Source organism: Hyaena hyaena, unplaced genomic scaffold (assembly GCF_003009895.1).
Source record: "Hyaena hyaena isolate Hyena2069 unplaced genomic scaffold, ASM300989v1 scaffold_21, whole genome shotgun sequence".
NCBI classification, from domain to species: domain Eukaryota; kingdom Metazoa; phylum Chordata; class Mammalia; order Carnivora; family Hyaenidae; genus Hyaena; species Hyaena hyaena.
In genome coordinates, this window is record NW_024080653.1 from 4,244,501 (window position 1) to 4,261,812 (window position 17,312).

General features: G+C 65.5%; 1 protein-coding gene across 6 annotated transcripts; it reads left to right on the top strand.

The window, feature by feature from the left end:
- Window positions 1-240: 240 nt before the first annotated feature.
- Window positions 241-16,556, top strand: GAA (alpha glucosidase). 6 transcript variants are annotated; one of them, XM_039226443.1, is made up of 20 exons: window positions 241-328; window positions 3,089-3,675; window positions 4,673-4,818; window positions 6,541-6,706; window positions 6,782-6,878; window positions 7,269-7,388; window positions 7,631-7,749; window positions 7,827-7,958; window positions 8,952-9,062; window positions 9,601-9,714; window positions 9,794-9,878; window positions 10,341-10,458; window positions 10,702-10,835; window positions 12,893-13,044; window positions 13,210-13,358; window positions 14,210-14,351; window positions 14,670-14,813; window positions 15,186-15,350; window positions 15,489-15,641; window positions 16,015-16,556. In XM_039226443.1, exons 2-20 carry the CDS (start codon window positions 3,130-3,132, stop codon window positions 16,072-16,074), a joined length of 2,853 nt encoding a protein of 950 aa, XP_039082374.1. In that variant the 5' UTR covers window positions 241-328; window positions 3,089-3,129; the 3' UTR covers window positions 16,075-16,556. The 6 variants fall into 6 exon arrangements, with proteins under 6 accessions (XP_039082374.1, XP_039082380.1, XP_039082378.1 ...); XM_039226447.1 differs by having other exon boundaries at window positions 252-328; window positions 3,086-3,675; XM_039226448.1 differs by lacking the exon at window positions 241-328 and adding an exon at window positions 329-376.
- Window positions 16,557-17,312: the final 756 nt, after the last annotated feature.

A 17,312-nucleotide genomic window follows, 5' to 3' on the forward strand; every position in this document is an offset into this window, starting at 1 on the left:
ACAGCCGCTTTTATGGGCGCGATGACGCTTTCCCTTCCAGAACGGCCTCAGTTAACGGGCGACCCCGGGGGCCGCTCCCCTCCGCCCCGCAAGCGCGTCCTGACAGGCGAGCGCCCCGGGCCCTGCTCCCACGCTGCGGGCTGGGCGGCCCGCGAGGGCGGGACCCGGACGCCCGGCCACCAGGGGGCGCGCGGCCGGAGGCGCGCACCCTCGCCCCGGGCGCCTGCGCGGGCGGTCTGTCACGTGGTCCACCCCGGCCCCCTCTGACGCGTGCCTGCGGGCGCTGGACCCCGGGTGGCCGCGGCGGGCCGGGCGCGCGTGCGCGGAGGTGAGCCGGGGTCGGGGGTGGGTCCGGGCCGGGCGCGCGTGCGCGGAGGTGAGCGGGCGGGGGCGGCTGCGGAGGTCATGGCGAAGGGCGGGGCGGGGTCGTCCAGCGGCGGCCCCTGAGACCAGAGACTCGGAGGTGGGGGCAGCCGCGACGCCCTGAGGGGGAGGGACCGATCGGCCCGCGGATTGATCCTCTGTGGTTCTCTGCTGGACAAGCGGAGCGCGTCGCGCCCTGTCCGCGGGCGGCGGTGTGGACAGGGACCCCGGGGACTCCACGGTCTCCTCCTCGCTCTCGGTGCTGGGCGAGGGGAGCCGTCTTGTCCCGTTGTGGGGAGGAAACTGAGGCACAAGGTAAGGACCCATGCCTCTCGCGTCAGGGGCCGAGCTGGACTGAAACCTGCTTGTCTACACCGCCACCCTGGCCAGGGGGGCAGCGGTTCCGACCCACTTCCCTGAAAGCGAGGTCACAGGGTCTCCCGGCCAGCAGCGCACGTGACCCCCCTGACCTTCACTGTTTCCCCATTTTGCCTAAAGTGTCAGGCCCTCCGGTTGACCGCTCTTCCGTGTCTGTGCAGTGGAAACAGCGAGCGGTCGGTGCTGGCCCCTCTGTGCCCCTGGCCGCCCCTGCGCTTCTGAACTCCGGGTGGGGGGGGGGGGCGGGGGCCGGGCCCGAGCTCCCTGGCCTCTGCATCACCCCGATCACGAGGTGTCGTGTGTTCCTGGATGGGCCAGGTGCAGCAGGACGCTGTACAATAAAAAATAAGTACTTAGTCTGTCCCCAGTTCGCGGCACACAACTCCTGAGACCTCGGGACCGTTAGCTCATAAAATGACGGTGGCTGGGGCTCTGGACAGCTCAGGGTCGGCTGGGACCCCAGGCAGCACCCAGGCAGGCTTCTGGGGTGGGAACTCCCAGCCCCGCCTTCCCCCCCCCCCCCCCCCCCCCCCCCCCCCCCCCCCCCCCCGGCGGCACAGAGGGGCTGGTGACTGACCACCGCCAAGGATCTCCAAGGGCCGATGATTCAAGCAGTTTTGCTGATGTAATGAAACCAAAACTCGCTGGGGCTCAGAGTCTCTGAGCTGGTGAACACAGTTTGGTGCTGGAGGCTGGGGACGCCCCATCCCGCGTCCGCTGGCGGTTCCTGAGATGCACCCTTTATAATAAACGGGTCACCGTAAGTCGAGGTGTTTTCTGAGTGCTGTCAGTGGTTCTAGCCAATTAGGAACCTGCAGTGGGGGAGGGGTGAACCCTCGAATTGACGGCCAGTTAGTTGGTCAGACCTGGGGCTTGGGACTGGGGTCTGAAGGGGGACGGGCCTGTGGGGCGGAGGCCTTACCTGTGGGGTCCGCGCTGGCTCCAGGAACGCGGGTCGGAATTAGACTTGGTGTGAGACAAAAACCTGCACACGTTTGCTTCGAAGGTGCCGTGAATGAAAGCGTGGCCCTCTGTGGCCACAATGTCCCAGGGGGCCTGTCTGTGTCTGTGACAGACTCAGACACCCCCTCCCCCCGTGCCCCACGTGACTCCTTCCCAGCCCTTGCATGCTCCCCCCGGCGGCACGGAGCTGGCATGCATCGCCCCGTCTGCCCCAGGGCCAGGCTGCTTTTCCCGGGAGACCCCGACCCTTCTGCCGGCCACCTTTGGCTCGGGGCCCCCACCCGCCACCCCAGCCCCGTGGCCTCGCGGAACCTTCCTCAGCCACACGGTGGTCCAGGATGCTTGGACCCTCCACCCCTCCCGGGACCTGACTCCTGCGAGATCAGGCATGACCGCCGTCCCCGCCGCCCTGGCAGCCTCGGGGTTCTGTCAGACAGAACGGACTCCCCCCATTAAATCCTTGCACGTTTAGTCCCACGTTGTATCCCTCCTTGGAGGAGCCGGCCGACAACGTTCCTCATAAAATACTCAGAACACACAGAGAGGCAGGTAACAGTCTTATCTCCAGAGGAGCCAGGGAGGGAGGGAGGCGCCCCGTGTGACCTCAGGGGCCGGGAGGGGACTTCCACCTGCCCAGGCCGAGGGCTACCCCTTGAGCGCTGCCCTCGCTGCAGTGCCTGAGGCCTCTGGCCGGGCTGGAGCCCCGTCCTTGTCAGCAGAGCAGAGGCAGAGGGAACATGGTGGGTCCCCCCGAGGGCGCTCCCACCTCACCTCTTCCACATCTGCCAAAACTCAGCAGCTCGGCCGCACTCTGTACAGAAGCAGTTTACTCTCTGCTCTGTGTTGTAACTTACTGTTCCATTTGTCGGTTTACTGCCCAGGTCTTTCTGTGTCATTAAGTCATTTTTAAAATGTGTATTTATTTATTTTGAGAGAGCAGGGGAGGGGCAGGGAGAGAGGGAGTGAGAGAATCCCAGGCAGGTTCTGAGCTGTCAGCACGAAGCCTGACGCAGGGCTCGGACTTACGAACCGTGAGATCATGACTTGAGGCGAAACTGAGACTCAGACGCACAACCGACCTCCCAGGTGCCCCCCATTCAGTCATTTTTCCGTACAACTTAAGTGCACGTCCCTGGTCACTGCTCCTGTACACGGTATTCTGCGGTCCCTTATCTGGGACTTTTCTCTGCTTTTCCATTTCCCTCCCTTGCCGTCTTTCTAAAAGGTGCCAGGAGCTTGTCCGCCCTCGCCTGCCCTGATCCCTCGGCCCACCTCTCCCTGGGCGCTGCCCGGCCGGCCACGGTCCGAGTCTGGAAATTGGCATGAGTCCCCCAAGGCGCTCTCCCTCCGCCTGCCCTGCTGAGCCCCGCCCTTCTCTCAGCAGGGCCTCCAGGACCCAGCCCCCTGCCTGCAGGTGCACCGACCATGGACGTGAGGTGGACACTCTGCGGCCGCCCCCCGCTACGGGTCTGCACCCTCGTGTCCCTGGCCGCCGCCGCTCTCCTGGGGCACATCCTGCTCCACGATTTCTTGGTGGCCCCCCGAGAGCAGCGTGGCTCCTCCCAAGCACCTGAGGGGCTTTACCCAGCTCGCCAGCAGGGAGCCGGCCAGCCAGGCGCCCAGGCCACCCCAGGGCACCACGGTGGCCCCAGAGCAGCGCCCCCACAGTGCGATGTGCCCCCCAATAGCCGCTTCGACTGCGCCCCAGACACGGCCATCACCCAGGCGCAGTGTGAGGCCCGCGGCTGCTGCTACGTGCCCACCAGGCGGGGACCCTGGGCTCCCCGCATCGGGCAGCCCTGGTGCTTCTTCCCGCCCAGCTACCCGAGTTACAAGCTGGAGAACCTGACCACCACGGCCACAGGCTACATGGCCACCCTGACCCGCACCACCCCAACCTTCTTCCCCAAGGACATCTTGACCTTACGGCTGGACGTGCTGCTGGAGACGGAGAGCCGGCTGCATTTCACGGTGGGCAGGGCTGCGCGGGGCAGAGAAAATGGGGGGGGGGGCCAGTGGATGAAGATGCAATGTCCTGGGTGTTTGTTTAGTGTGCACACGTGTTTTGTGCCTTCTTGCGGGGGTGGGGGGTGGTCCCGGAGGGAGCAGACGGTGCCGACACTCAGGGAGCTATGGCCACTAAGACAGTGGTTGGAAGGTTCTAGAACATGCTCTGGAGAGCAGGGTCCAGTGGAGGGAAGTTAGGTCTCCCCCAGGAAGTGACATCCCACCTGACCTGAAGCCCTGTGGGAGTCCATAAGGGGAAAGAGGGAGAGGGAGGAATGGGAATGTTCCAGGCAGTGGGCGGTGGGAACCGGTGATTGGCTGGCCCCGAGGGGAGGACCTTTGGTCCGCTGGCCCCCAGCGTCTGGAACAGTGTCCGGCATGTAGCAGGCGCTCAGCAGAAACCTGAGGACTGAATACACGTGTGGAGGCCAAGCTGAGAGAGCCTGAAACACCCAATTCATAATTAACAAAGTAATTTATAACAGCCGACATTTACCAAGTGATTACCGTGTACCGAGCAGAGTGGAGCTGGACGCCCTGAAGTATATTCTCTAACCCACCCTGTGGCAGGCGTGTGGGGTGGATCAGCGTTGCCAGCTTAGCAAATAAAAACACAGGATGCCAGTGAGTTTGAATTCCAGAAGACCCGGCAAGGAGTTTATTTGTTTAGTGTGCGTCTCATGCGCTATTTGAGACGTACTAAAAGAAAAAACCGGTTTATCTGAAATTCAGATCAGAGAAATTCAGATCGGCTGGGCGTGCTGTGTTTTGCCCGGCGACCCCCGGGGGCGCTCCCTGGGCTCCGTAGGCCCACGAACTATCCACGCTCGCCTGCTGTGCGCGGCCACACTGGGCCTTGCACTGGGTCCCCGCTCCCCTGGAGAGTGAGGAAGGAGGGGACGGCGTGCAGGGGAGGCCCCTGGCCCGCAGAGGGCCTCACGCCACACCGTCTGACTTCCAGATCAAAGATCCCGCCAACAGGCGCTACGAGGTGCCCCTGGAGACCCCACGTGTCCGCAGCCGGGCGCCGTCCACACTTTACAGCATGGACCTCCAGGAGGAGCCCTTCGGGGTCATTGTGCGCCGGAAGCTGGATGGCCGGGTGCTGTGAGTGCGGGCTGCGTGCCCCCGGGGAGCAGGGGCAGAACCTCGGGGGGCATCCTGCAGGGACTCCACCGCGCGCACAGTGGCACCTCCACCCCCGGCAACGTCCCCTCACCCGCTTTCTTAACGTTCATGTTATTTATGATCAGATACTGTGTGTCACTCGCTGCAGGGCAGGCATGGGAACCGTGAACCCCGCTAATCCCAACAATGCAGGAGTAGGTGCCGTTAACTGCCCCCGCTTTACAGATGGGGAAACTGAGGCACGGGGAGGTGAGGTGGCTTGCTGGCAGGTGACTGAGCCAGGGCCCCGCATCCATGCTGTTGGCCGCTGTCTGTTTCCTGTCCCTCCAGGGCTTGTGTCCCCTGAGACCTTAGGTTTGTCCGGGTCATGGTTGCGGTCTGCCCACCCAGGAGCCTTTCCCATTCCGGAGGCTCGCTCCCCGGCCTCCAGCTCCCAAAGTGGTTCCGACCCTCAGCAGACGCTCTCAGGATATGGCGGGAGAATGAGGCCATCCGGTCGGGTCATGCCCTTGCCCCCGGGGGACGCGCCACCTCCACTGCCCCCATCACGCCCAGTGACTGGACGTGCCCTAGCATCCTGGAATCCACTTTTAGTCACTGGCTGTGACTCCCAGCGTCGGACACCTCCCCGCGCAGAGTGGCCCCGCGCAGCCCTGGGGTCGGGGTGGCAGACCCGCCCACGCCCTCCGCCCGCCCTGACATTGGATTTAAGCAAGCACGTTTTCACAGGACCTAGCCAGTGCACTCTGTCCACACAGCCCCACGTAAACATGTGCCCTGAGCTGACAAGACTCCCCGTTGTCACTGAACTCAGTTACGGCCTCGGGAACAAGGTTAACTGGGACTCACCTCGGTCTTAAGGGGACTCACCTTCTGAAATGCACGTGTGCGTGCGTGTGTGCGCCCATTCTGGGCTGTGCATTATCGAGCTGCTCCCAGGGCGGACGCGGTGGGAAGCAGCAGCGAATGAGTGCGAGGACAAGTGCAGCGGAGAAGAGAGCTAAGCGTGCCAATGGGGGGAGGGGCGGCTACGGACGCCTCTCCAGGAAGCTGACCTTTGGGCAGAGATCTGAGAGAGGTTTTCTAAAGCGTTTAATCAGACTGGTCTTGAAAGCACATACACGCGTGCGGACGGGTCTTGTCCAGGGGCAGGCAGGGGGCAGGGGGAGGTCGCCCCGGGAAGTCAGCGGTAGTGCTTACCCTGTGCCCCACCTGTGGTTCTTGCTTTGCCCTTGACACTGTGCAGCCTCGGGGGACCCTGGCCGCCCCTGGCAGACGGCCCCATGGCTCTGGAGCTGGGCCGGGCAGGCCTTGGCCGGAGTCTGGGAGCAGCATGGCCCTTGCGGAAGGAGCTCGGGGCCACGAGTCTTAGCACTCGACGATTCCGAGCTGCCCCTGCCCTGCACCTGCTTGTGGCCAGGCCTCAGGGGCACCCCGCTTCTGGATGCCTGCCTGGGGCAGCGTGGGTGCAGCCGGGTAGCTGGGTGCACTGGATGGGCTCTGCGAGCTCCCCACACCTGGCTCAGGTCCCTGGGTCGCCGGGCCTCGCGTGGCCGCCTCTGCCCCGGGGTCAGTGCGTCGCCGAGGTGGCCGGGCCACTCCGGCCCTCTTCGCGGCGGGGAGGGGGGAACACCAGGGCCAGGGGTCTCTCCGGGAGGGCCCACCGGGGGCTCATCTGGCCGCCTGGGTGTTTCCCGGCAGGCTGAACACGACGGTGGCGCCCCTGTTCTTTGCTGACCAGTTTCTGCAGCTGGCCACCTCTCTGCCGTCCCCGCACATCACTGGCCTCGGCGAGCATCTCGGCTCCCTGACGCTTAGCACCAACTGGACCAAGGTCACCCTGTGGAACCGGGACATCGCCCCCCAGGTAGAAGGGGCGGCGAGGGGGGGGGTCGGGGGAGCCACGTGGGAGGGTGCTAAAGTGCCATGTCCACGCGCCCAGCCCAACACGAACCTGTACGGATCCCATCCTTTCTACCTGGTGCTGGAGGATGGCGGCTTGGCGCACGGGGTCTTCCTGCTGAACAGCAATGCCATGGGTGAGTGGGTGGGCGGCCACCCCGGCGGGCATCCCGTCCCCGTGGCCCAGTCCCCGTCACCCTCCTGAGCTCTCCTCCTTCTCAGAGGGGCCTGCCCGACAGGCTGGAGGGAGAGGCCTGGGGCCGTGGGGAGGGGGTTGGGCCTTGTTTGTCCCCTGGAGAAATGACTCCGGTGGGCCGTGGCCTCTGCCAGCCCTGCCCTTAGGTGCCCCTGAGGTGGACTCTGAGACCCCGGATCTGAACCGAGGCCAGAGCTGGGGCTGGGGGTCCTGGGGCTGGCGGCTCAGCGCTTTCCTCCCCAGGCACCAAGCCCTTCCGTGAGGTGCCAAGCAGGGTGGGGGCAGGAGGGGTGCAGGTATCGGTTCCTGAGCCCCCGGCTGCTTCCCCCAGATGTGGTCCTGCAGCCGCGCCCGGCCCTCAGCTGGAGGGCCACCGGTGGCATCCTGGACGTGTACGTCTTCCTGGGCCCTGAGCCCAAGAGCGTGGTGCGCCAGTACCTGGAAGTCGTGGGTAGGCTTGTCCTGGCTCTGCGCTGCCCCCCTTCCTCCCCTCCCCCCGCCCCTCCTTCCCTCCCCCTGCCCCTTCTCTCCCCTCCCCCGCCCCTCCTTCCCTCCCCCTGCCCCTTCTCCCCTCTCCCCCCACCCTTCTCTCCTCTCCCCCTGCCCCTTTTCTTCCCTCCCCCTGCCCCCCTCCCCTCTCTCCTGCCTCTCCTCCCCTCCCCCCGCCCCCTCACCGAGCTGCCTTGTCCACAGGCTTCCCCTTCATGCCGCCGTACTGGGGCCTGGGCTTCCACCTCTGCCGCTGGGGCTATTCCTCCACGGCCATCACCCGCCAGGTGGTGGAGAACATGACCAGGGCCCACTTCCCCCTGGTGAGCGCTGGGCGGCCCCGGGGCGGGTGTGCGTGCGGGGGCTGGGCCGGGACTCTGTCCCTGTGCTGTGGCTGCAGGACACTCAGTGGAATGACCTGGACTACATGGACGCCAGGAGGGACTTCACTTTCAACAAGGACGGCTTCGGGGACTTCCCGGCCATGGTGCAGGAGCTCCACCAGAGCGGGCGGCACTACGTGCTGATCGTGGTGAGCGCCCTGCTGGGCCCTGCCCCTGCCTCCTCCTCCAGGCGGCAGCCTTCTCGTGCTCGCCTGCCGTGTTCTGAGGGTTCTTGATGTCGACCGGACGGGTTATCACACTCCCAGCCTGGGCCCCTGCTGCCCGGTGATGTCCAGCGTCAGGCTTCCTGGAAACATCGTGTGTTGTTTAGGGTCCTTTGGTTGTAGGTTACTTGAGCAGCTTAAAGAGGGGGTGCCCTCGGGTGGTAAAGAGGGGGTGCCCTCAGCTGACCACCCGGTACTGGGAGGGCCAGCGGTGGGGGGGGGGGGCGCCTGCGTGCCACAGACGCAGCTGGAACTGCAGACGCTCAGAGGGTCTCCTGGCCCCACCTCCACCCAAGTCAGTTCTGCGGCATGGAGGGGGGGGTGGGGGGGGGCAGGGCAGGGCAGGGCAGGGCTGAGGGCCGGGCTCTGAGTGGCCCAGCACAGGCACACAGGCACACCCTGGGCCAGTCCCCGACGCCAGCGGGCCCAGCGCCCAGCCGTGTGGCCAGAGGACGTGGGGAGGGGGCGCTGAGGCTGAGCGGTTGCCACAGGGGACACCCCACAGCAGGGGAGACCTGCCTGCTGGGAGGTTAAGAATGGTGCTGATTCAGGCCCTTTCCGCGACCTTGGCCCCTCCGAGGGCGGCGCACATCCGTGGCCACTGACTCTACAGGAAGCCAGTGTTCCCAGTGGGGTGCTGGTGACATTCTAGAGCCCGTGAGGCGGAGCTAAGGCCACATCTGGGTGCGCCCCCTCCAGCCAGCTGGGGTCCTTGGCTGGCCTCTCCGCAGACGTGCGCGTGTGCACATAGGATGTGCCGGACACGCGTGCACACAGGGTGTGCCGGACATGCGCACGCGCGGCTGTCTCCTGCCTCCGTTAATCTTGTACGGAGAGCGTTTTCCCGTTTTCCCAGCAGTGGGTGCCTGGCTTTGGAGCACCCCCTTCTCCTCCTGACGGTCCCCCCTCCCCACTCAGGATCCCGCCATCAGCAGTTCCGACCCCCCTGGCAGCTACCGACCTTATGACGAGGGTCTGCGCAGGAAGGTCTTCATCACCAACGACACCGGGCAGCCGCTGATTGGGAAGGTAGGGTGGGGGCCTGGGTGCGCGGGGTGAGAGAGCGGGAGTCCCCAGCTGGCAGGGACAGGAAGACGTTCAGGAAGACGATGAGACTTGAGAAATCATTGTGCTGTCCGAGGGGACACAGTGTGTGGGGGTCACGGCCGAAAGTGACGGTGGCCCCTGACAAGGGATGCCGCTTCGAATCCCTTTACTGGGGCTTGAAAGGGTCCAGCTCAAGCACAGGCTCTGGACCCTTGGCAAGGCCTCAGGCCCTCCTTGTCCTCCAGGCCCCCGGGGGCTTCCCAGCCTTTCTACGGGGCACCCGGCAGAGTCCTGAACTTCTAGCCCCGGGATGTGCCCGGAACCCACGGGAAGGGGGCCCCAGCTGCAGGGAGGCTGGGGAGCACAGTCGCTCCGGACTCCCTTCAGGGGCCTTTGTCTGAAGGGGAGGTCTCAGGCCCCTACCACCAATGACCCTCCCCTCCGCAGCCCGTCACCCCCAGGAAGGTGAGTGAGGCGGGAACCCTGTGGGGCCTGGTCTCCCCTCTGGCCTTTCCTCCAGGTGTGGCCTGGATTTACCGCCTTCCCCGACTTCACCAGCCCCGAGGCCCTTGACTGGTGGCAGGACATGGTGGCTGAGTTCCACGCCCAGGTGCCCTTCGACGGCATGTGGATTGTAAGTGCCCTGTGGGTGGTGGGTCCAGCCCCGGCCTCGGCCCAGGGCAGGGCACCCACCACCGGGGCCTCTCTTGCAGGACATGAACGAGCCCTCCAACTTCGTCAGGGGCTCTGTGTATGGCTGCCCCGACAGTGACCTGGAGAACCCGCCCTATGTGCCGGGTGAGCTCTCCCCCCCACCCCCCCGCCACCAGCCCCCTGGCACCTGCCGCCTCAGGATTTAAGGCTCAGATCCCGGCTTTTCTTTCTCTGCTTTGGGGACTCAGAGCTGTCCCTTCTGAAGAGCCAGTGGGCACAGGCACCCGGGAAAGGGGAGGGCGACTCCATGAGGAAGGTCTGGGTGGGGAGATACCAGCCAGGCCACGTGGACGGGGGGCACCTGCCGTGGGGGCGTGGCCTCCGTGGCCTCCAGAGGGAAGGCATTTCGGGATTAAGCGCAGGATCAGGGAAGGACTGAGGCAGGTGGGTGTGAAGTCTGGGGTCTGCCGGCCTCAGCAAGGCCTTGTTCCGCCCTTGGGAAAGTGGAGACAGTACGGGGACTCACCCTGCGTTCCAGGGGGGCCCCTGGCTGGGCGTGGGGGGCGCCAGGCGGCCACGGATGGGAACAGCCTCCTTCTCTTGCAGGGGTGGTTGGCGGGACCCTGCGTGCAGCCACCATCTGCGCCTCCAGCCGCCAGTTCCTGTCCACGCACTACAACCTGCACAACCTTTACGGCCTGACAGAGGCCCTTGCCTCTTACAGGTGAGGGGCCAGCGCCGCGCGGGGCGGGGGCTTCGCTGGGCGTCAGAGGACGGGCTGGCGGTGACCACACAGACTCCCGGGGGAGCCTGGAGGGACAGCCGTCCTCCTCCCTGTGACACGGCTCATCATCCTGGGTGGTCTGGTGGCTGGGGCGGAGCCTCCCCGCCCTCCTCGCCCCGGCCCTTGCCGCTGCCTGTGTCCGCCAGGCGCTGGGCCACTGCTCTGTCCCCCTGCCCCACCCAGGGCCCTGATCAAGGCGCGGGGGCTGCGCCCCTTTGTGATCTCCCGCTCAACCTTCGCGGGCCATGGCCGATACGCCGGCCACTGGACAGGGGACGTGTGGAGCAGCTGGGAGCAGCTCTCGTACTCTGTGCCAGGTGAGAGCCTGTCGGGGGGCTGCGCAGAGAGGGCGAGGGCCGAGGCCTGAGCACTGGGCTCGGCTCAGCTCAGGGCGATGCTACTAGACACCGTGGGAACCTGCTGTTGACTCATGTGGGGCATGAGGCGCACCTGTGTGAGGTGGCGCACCTGTGCGGGGTCGGTGCACCTGTGCGGGGTCGTGTGCCTGTGCGAGTCGCGCGCCTGTGGCCCTGTGCCATGCTGGTGGGCGGTGATGGGCTTCCCAAGTGTCCCCATCTCCGATTCCCCCCAGCGGCTGCCTGCAAAGCAGATTCTGTTCTCCCGCGGTGTCCCCTCCCGTGACCATGTCCTATGTGAGCCCAGCCTGCAGGCACCATCTACCCCACCTGCAGAGAGGCACGCTGATTTGAGTTCTCAAGGGCTCTGATGCTGCTGACGCGCGTTAGGCCCAGACATGGCTTAGGAGCTCTGGGGAAGGGGTCGGGGTGACCTCCCAGCATCACCGCGTGGGCAGCTGAGGGGATCCGACACCATCCTCCGGCCTGCAAGCTTCCCGACAGTCGTATCGGTGCTGGTGGCGGGGTGTGCGTGTGCAGACCCTCGGGCCGTGGGCAAGCGCTGGCGGGCGAGCACTTGGGGAAGAATCCACTCTTTCCAGAAGCCGCTCTCTGCCCACAGGTGCCACAGGTTCTCACCTCACCCAGGGGCACGCATGGCCGCCAGTCCTGCAGGCTGGCCTCTGAAGCCCCCTCGGGTGCCAGGTCCCTGGCCGACCCGTGGGCTGGGGTCTCGGTGTGCACTGATCATGACAAGCAGAGGTCATGCAGGCCCCTGAACCTGCTGCAGCCCAGACAGGTGTCCCCCACGGCCCTAGGCGGGGTCCTGGCTGCCGAGGAGACACCGAGGAGAGGGGCCGGCCCAGCGTGGCCTGGCCCTGCTGAGCAGAGGTGGGGTGGACACTGGCCGATGTGGCCGGGAGCCCACCCGAGCCTTCAGCAGCCGCGGGGGCTCACTGGGGCCCCCGGAGCACAGTTCCCACGCGGGTGCGGAAGGCAGCGGTCCTGGAGGCTGGCGGTCTGAATGGCCGTGTTGGAGGGGCTGTGCTGGGATCCCCGGGGGGTCGCCTTGCCCGCTCCCCCAGTTATGGAGTAGCCCACTGTCCTGGGTGTCCTTGGCTTGGGGCTGCGTCACTGGTCTCTGCCTGTGTCTTCCCCCGGTCTTGTCCCCCGTGTCTGTCGTCACACCTGGGCTCTCCTCGTACACGGGCAGCAGGCCCAATGGATCCGGACCCTCTCTATGACCTCACCTTAACCATATCTGCAGAGACTCTTTTTTTTTTTTTTAATGTTTTTATTTTATTTTTGAGAGAGAGACAGAGTGTGAGCAGGGGAGGGGCAGAGAGGGAGGGAGACACAGAATCCGAAGCAGCTCCAGGCTCCGAGCTGTCAGCACAGAGCCCAACGCAGGACTCGAACTCCTGGACTGTGAGATCTGTCATGATCTTAGCTCAGGTCATCTGAACTGAAGTTGGATGAAGAGGGCGCCCCTGCAGAGACCCTCTTTCCAAATAAGGTCACGTCAAGTACAGATACAGAGGATTAAGACTCCCACGTACCTTTTTTTTTTTTTAATGTATGTTTATTTTTGAGGGAGAGAGAGAGAGAGAGAGCGCTCAGGGGAGGGGCAGAGAGAGAGGGAGACACAGAATCCGAAGCAGCTCCAGGCTCCGAGCTGTCAGCACAGAGCCAGAAGGGGGGCTTGAACTCACCAACCGCAAGGTCATGACCCAAGCTGAAGTCGGACCCTTGACTGAATGAGCCCCCCAGGCACAGGACTCCCACACACCTGTGAGGCAGGGGGATGCAATCCAATCCTAAGGAGCTGCTGTGCTGGGTGATCCCAGGCGTCAGGAAGCAGTCCGCAAGGCACTTGTGACCACGGGTGGGAGACCCCAGGGCCAGCGCGGTACTGACCACCAGGTGGGGGCCGGTGGGCAGGCTGTCGGCGGGGCTCCACAGCCCTGAACCCGACCTGCTCCGGCAGCATGAGCCCCAGCCTGACCCTCCCCTCCCAGAAATCCTGCTCTTCAACCTGCTGGGGGTGCCGCTGGTCGGGGCCGATGTGTGTGGCTTCCAGGGCAACGCGTCAGAGGAGCTGTGTGTGCGCTGGACCCAGCTGGGGGCCTTCTACCCATTCGTGCGGAACCACAACGACCTCAACAGCCTGGTAGGGGCGGGGGCGGGCGAGGGAGCGGGGCGTCTGCCCCCGGGGGTCCCGCTGGGGACGCAGCGCCACTGACAGTGCCAGCAACGCCGGGTCTCCCGCCGCAGGGGGAGGGCGGGCGGGGACCTCGCGGCCCCAGAGCCAGGTGCTCTCGCGTCCCCTCTGCAGCCTCAGGAGCCGTACAGGTTCAGCGAGACGGCGCAGCGAGCCATGAGGAAGGCCCTCGCCCTGCGCTACATGCTGCTGCCCCACCTGTATACGCTGTTCCACCGGGCCCACGTGGGGGGCGAGACCGTGGCCCGGCCCCTCTTCCTGGAGTGAGTGCCCTCGGCAGGGGTGAGGGCCCAGGGCAGCCCCGCCCTGCCGCAGGGGCGTTCCGGGACCTCCCTGCTGGGGGCCCTTTGCACGCCCGCGTCCCCCACCCCCCATGAGAGAGCAGCTCAGGGCTGGGGGCCTTCCGGGCTGAGGAACCCCAAGTCCAGACCAGGCCTACTGGGTGGCAACAAGGTAGAAAACCATCCTGATTGGACGAAAGTGACCCAAGTGATATCCCCCAGCAGGACTCCGATATGTAAAAAGGTGCCATGCAGTTAATTAAATGCCACCTGTAGTCAGTGGGTTAAAGGAGCCCCAGGTAGTAAAACTCCGTTCCCTATTTGGAAAAGACGGCTTTTCCCCCTCACGCTACAAATGTAAATTTCAGATGGGTCACACACTTGAAATGTCAAAAATGAAGCCATAGAAAATTCCACAGGAAAACAGAAGCGAATGCTTCTCGATGCCCTGGCAGGAGAGGGCCCTGTAAGCATCAAAAGCAAAAGGCGAGGAGGGGAGGGCTTAACATCTGGGGAAAACAGGCAGTGCTCTGTGGACAAAACGGAGAACGTGCTAACGTCCAGCACTGCGGAAGCGCAAAGGCGAACTGATCAGACGAGGTGCCACTTCCCACGTAAAACTCACATAAGAAACTCAGAGCAGGTGGTAAGACCAGTATTAACGGATCGGGAACGGTTTGCCAGAATGGCGGGCAGGGGACAGGGTTACTCGCCGCCCCCCGACCCCACCGAGTGCCGAGCTGGACCCGGCTCCCTGGCTGTCCCCGAGGGCCCCTTGAGCACCCCATCCTCAGAGGCCACCAGGCCCACGCGCCCACCCCTCCTGTCTGAAGGTTCCCCGAGGACCCCGGCACCTGGGCCGTGGACCGGCAGCTCCTGTGGGGGGCGGCTCTGCTCATCACCCCGGTGCTCGAGGCTGGGAAGGTCGAGGTGACCGGCTACTTCCCCACTGGCACGTGGTACGGCCTGCAGACGGTGAGTCCTGGGGCCCTCGCAGCGGCTGCCCCTCCTGCCCTGCGGGCGTGGCCATGTGGAGCGGGGAGCGTGCCTATGGCCCTTGCCTGGGGCTCCGCGTGCATCTTCCCACCCAGTCCTTGCAGTGACCCATTTTCCCGACGAGGAAACTGAGGCCCAGGTGGATAGTTCTCGGGACTCCAGTCCTCCCAGAGTCGTGCTCCTGGGGCCAGGCCTCTGCCCCGCGGTCTTGTCTGCGCTGGGCCCGCGGGGCCTCCAGGGACAGCACAGGGGCTTAGGCACCACCCGGACTGCTGGTGACGTGACGCCTCCCTCCAGGGGCCAGCGGGGGCCCTCCGCAGTCTCCTGCTGCCTGCCCCCGTCATGCCTGCCATCCACAGCAAGGGGCAGTGGGTGACGCTGCCGGCGCCGCTGGACACCATCAACCTCCACCTCCGGGCCGGCCACATCATCCCCCTGCAGGTACACGGCGGCCACCTGAGTCCCCCTCCCCCCACAGACCCCCTCCCCCCTCCAGCTCCGCCTGCGTCCGGGGGAGGGCCGGTCCCCAAGGCCCCAGGCAGAGACAGCGGTGCATGAGGGTTGGGGATGAGCCGGACCCGGAAGGGACGCTCAGGGCGCGTCACTGACCGCAGCCGTGCCGGGCGGAGGGGCGCCTGCTGCTCTGCACACGCGGGTGTCCGCCAGGCCACGGTGCGCGCCAGGCCGTCCAAGCCGCTTGGCGCAGGCTGTCCTTAGGGTCTTGGTCTCCTGCAGCCCAGCGCCCTTCCTGTCCCCGTCTGGAGGCCTCTGTGCCAGGCTGGAGATGGTGACGTGTGCCACCCGCTTTTCCAGGGCCCTGGCCTCACAACCACGGAGTCCCGAAAGCAGCCCATGGCCCTGGTCGCGGCCCTGCCTGCGAGCGGGGAGGCCCGAGGAGAGCTCTTCTGGGACGATGGGGAGAGCCTGGGGACACTGGAGCGCGGGGCCTACACGCAGGTCGTCTTCCTGGCCAAGAATGTGAGTGTCGGGACCCGCCCGAGCTGGGGGGTCCCAGGGGTCACCTGTCCCTGTCCCAGGGAGGGGAGGGAGCAGGGCCCCAGCCCGCAGGTCTCCCCGGGCCGTCCGCTGACTGTTCCCACCTCCCTCCTTGGCCAGAACACCATTGCAAACGAGCTGGTGCATGTGGCTGGTGAGGGGGCCAGCCTGCAGCTGAGGAAGGTCATCGTCCTGGGGGTGGCCGCCGCCCCCAAGCAGGTCCTCTCCAACGGCGTGCCTGTCTCCAACTTCACCTACAGCCCTGACTCGAAGGCAAGAACCCCTCACATGGGGCCAGAGGGCTCGTCCCCAAGGGCGGCGGAGGTGGGGGAGGCACCCAGGGCCCCGGAGACCCGGTGCCAGTGGCCGGGCCGTACAAGGGCGAAGGGAACTTGGTCTCCGGGGAAGGACGGGCCCCCTTGCACCCTGGGTCATTCCTCTGCCCGTGTCCACACTGACGGTGCCCTGCGGGCCGCGCTGAAACGGCAGCCAGCGTGCGAGGCGGACTCAGCCAGGGAGGAGCAGAGCGGGAGGCCTCCCGGGGCCGGGACACCACCCGCCCAGGCTCCCGTCTGCCGTGCACTCAGGGTCTCCCCTCTGTGGACAGCCGTCTGGTGGTCACATGTTCCTTTGCCTCCTCCTGCAGACCCTGGATGTCCCTGTGTCGCTGGCGATGGGAGAACGCTTTCTCATCAGCTGGTCCTAACTGGGGCCGTGGCGTGCTGGTCCCTCCGCCAAGAGACGGCCAGGGAGGCGACCCCCGCACCCGTGCTGTCGGGATGTGTGTTGGGGGGTTCAGGGTCGGAAGCCCTTGGCCCACAGCTCACGGCACGGACTCCCCTCCAACACCCAGATCTGCCTGTGTGTCTACCTCCTGGGCCCGTGTGCCCTGTGTTTGCGGTTCTCTCCCGGAAGGTCTACCTCCCACCCGCGGCCTGCCTGGGACCGCAGAGGAGGGCTCCGGGTGTGGACGCCGTCCCCGTGCCCCAGGTCACACTGGGGGTGGCCGTGTGGCTGCCACGTCCAGATGAGAGGACTGCTGTCTGGGCAGCTGCGCCCCGGTAGTGGCGGGCGGGTGCCCGCTGGCCTGATGAGCGCGGCCACGGGGGCCTCTGGAGAATTCACAGGACCCCGGGAAACCCTCGCTCTGAAGTGCAATTATGTTTAATAAAAGGGGTGTTGCAATCACGCTTCTGCTGGTCCTTCTGGGGTTCAGGGCGGGGTATGTGTCCCGGGGCCCTGACTTGGAGGCGGCCACTCCACCCTCAGTGAGACTCCGGCCACTCCAGGTGGGGCAGGCAGGCCGTGCTCTGAAAGCAGCATCACCATCCGGCGGGGCCTGGCATCAGAGGCTCGTGGGCGGACATGTGCCCCCACGCCCCACCCCAGGCCACCGTGGGTCTGCTTGTGGGCGGCAGCTTGTTTTCCAGAAGCTCACAGAAGCAGAACCATCCAGCAGGGATGCGTTGTCCCACGTCCCACTAGTATCAGCCGGACTGGGAGCCCTACCCGCGTATATCTCAGCGCCCTGTCGGCGTCACTGCCAAGGACTCCCCGTCACATGGATGTGCCACGGTTGGTTTAGTGGCCTCGGGCCGTCCATGAGTTTGGGCTGTGATGAACAGGCCTCGATGAGCCATCACGGACCAGTCCTTGAACGGACAGGCCGTCATGTCTCCTGAGCACATACTGGGGCGACACAGTCAGGTCATACGGGGTGGTGTGTGATGTCCCCGAAGCCGCCAAGCTGCTCTCCAGGTGCTCGCACAGGTTTGCATTCCCGCCAGCGGTGAGAGGGCTGCCCCAGGTCCTCACCCGCCCCTGCGATGGCTGGTCTGCTCGCCCTCGGCCGTTCTGGTGAGAGGCGCTCGTGGTTCGAAGCGCATGTCCCTAAAGACCAAGGACGCCGAGCATCTTTTCACGGACTTAGGTCTGTCACTGGTG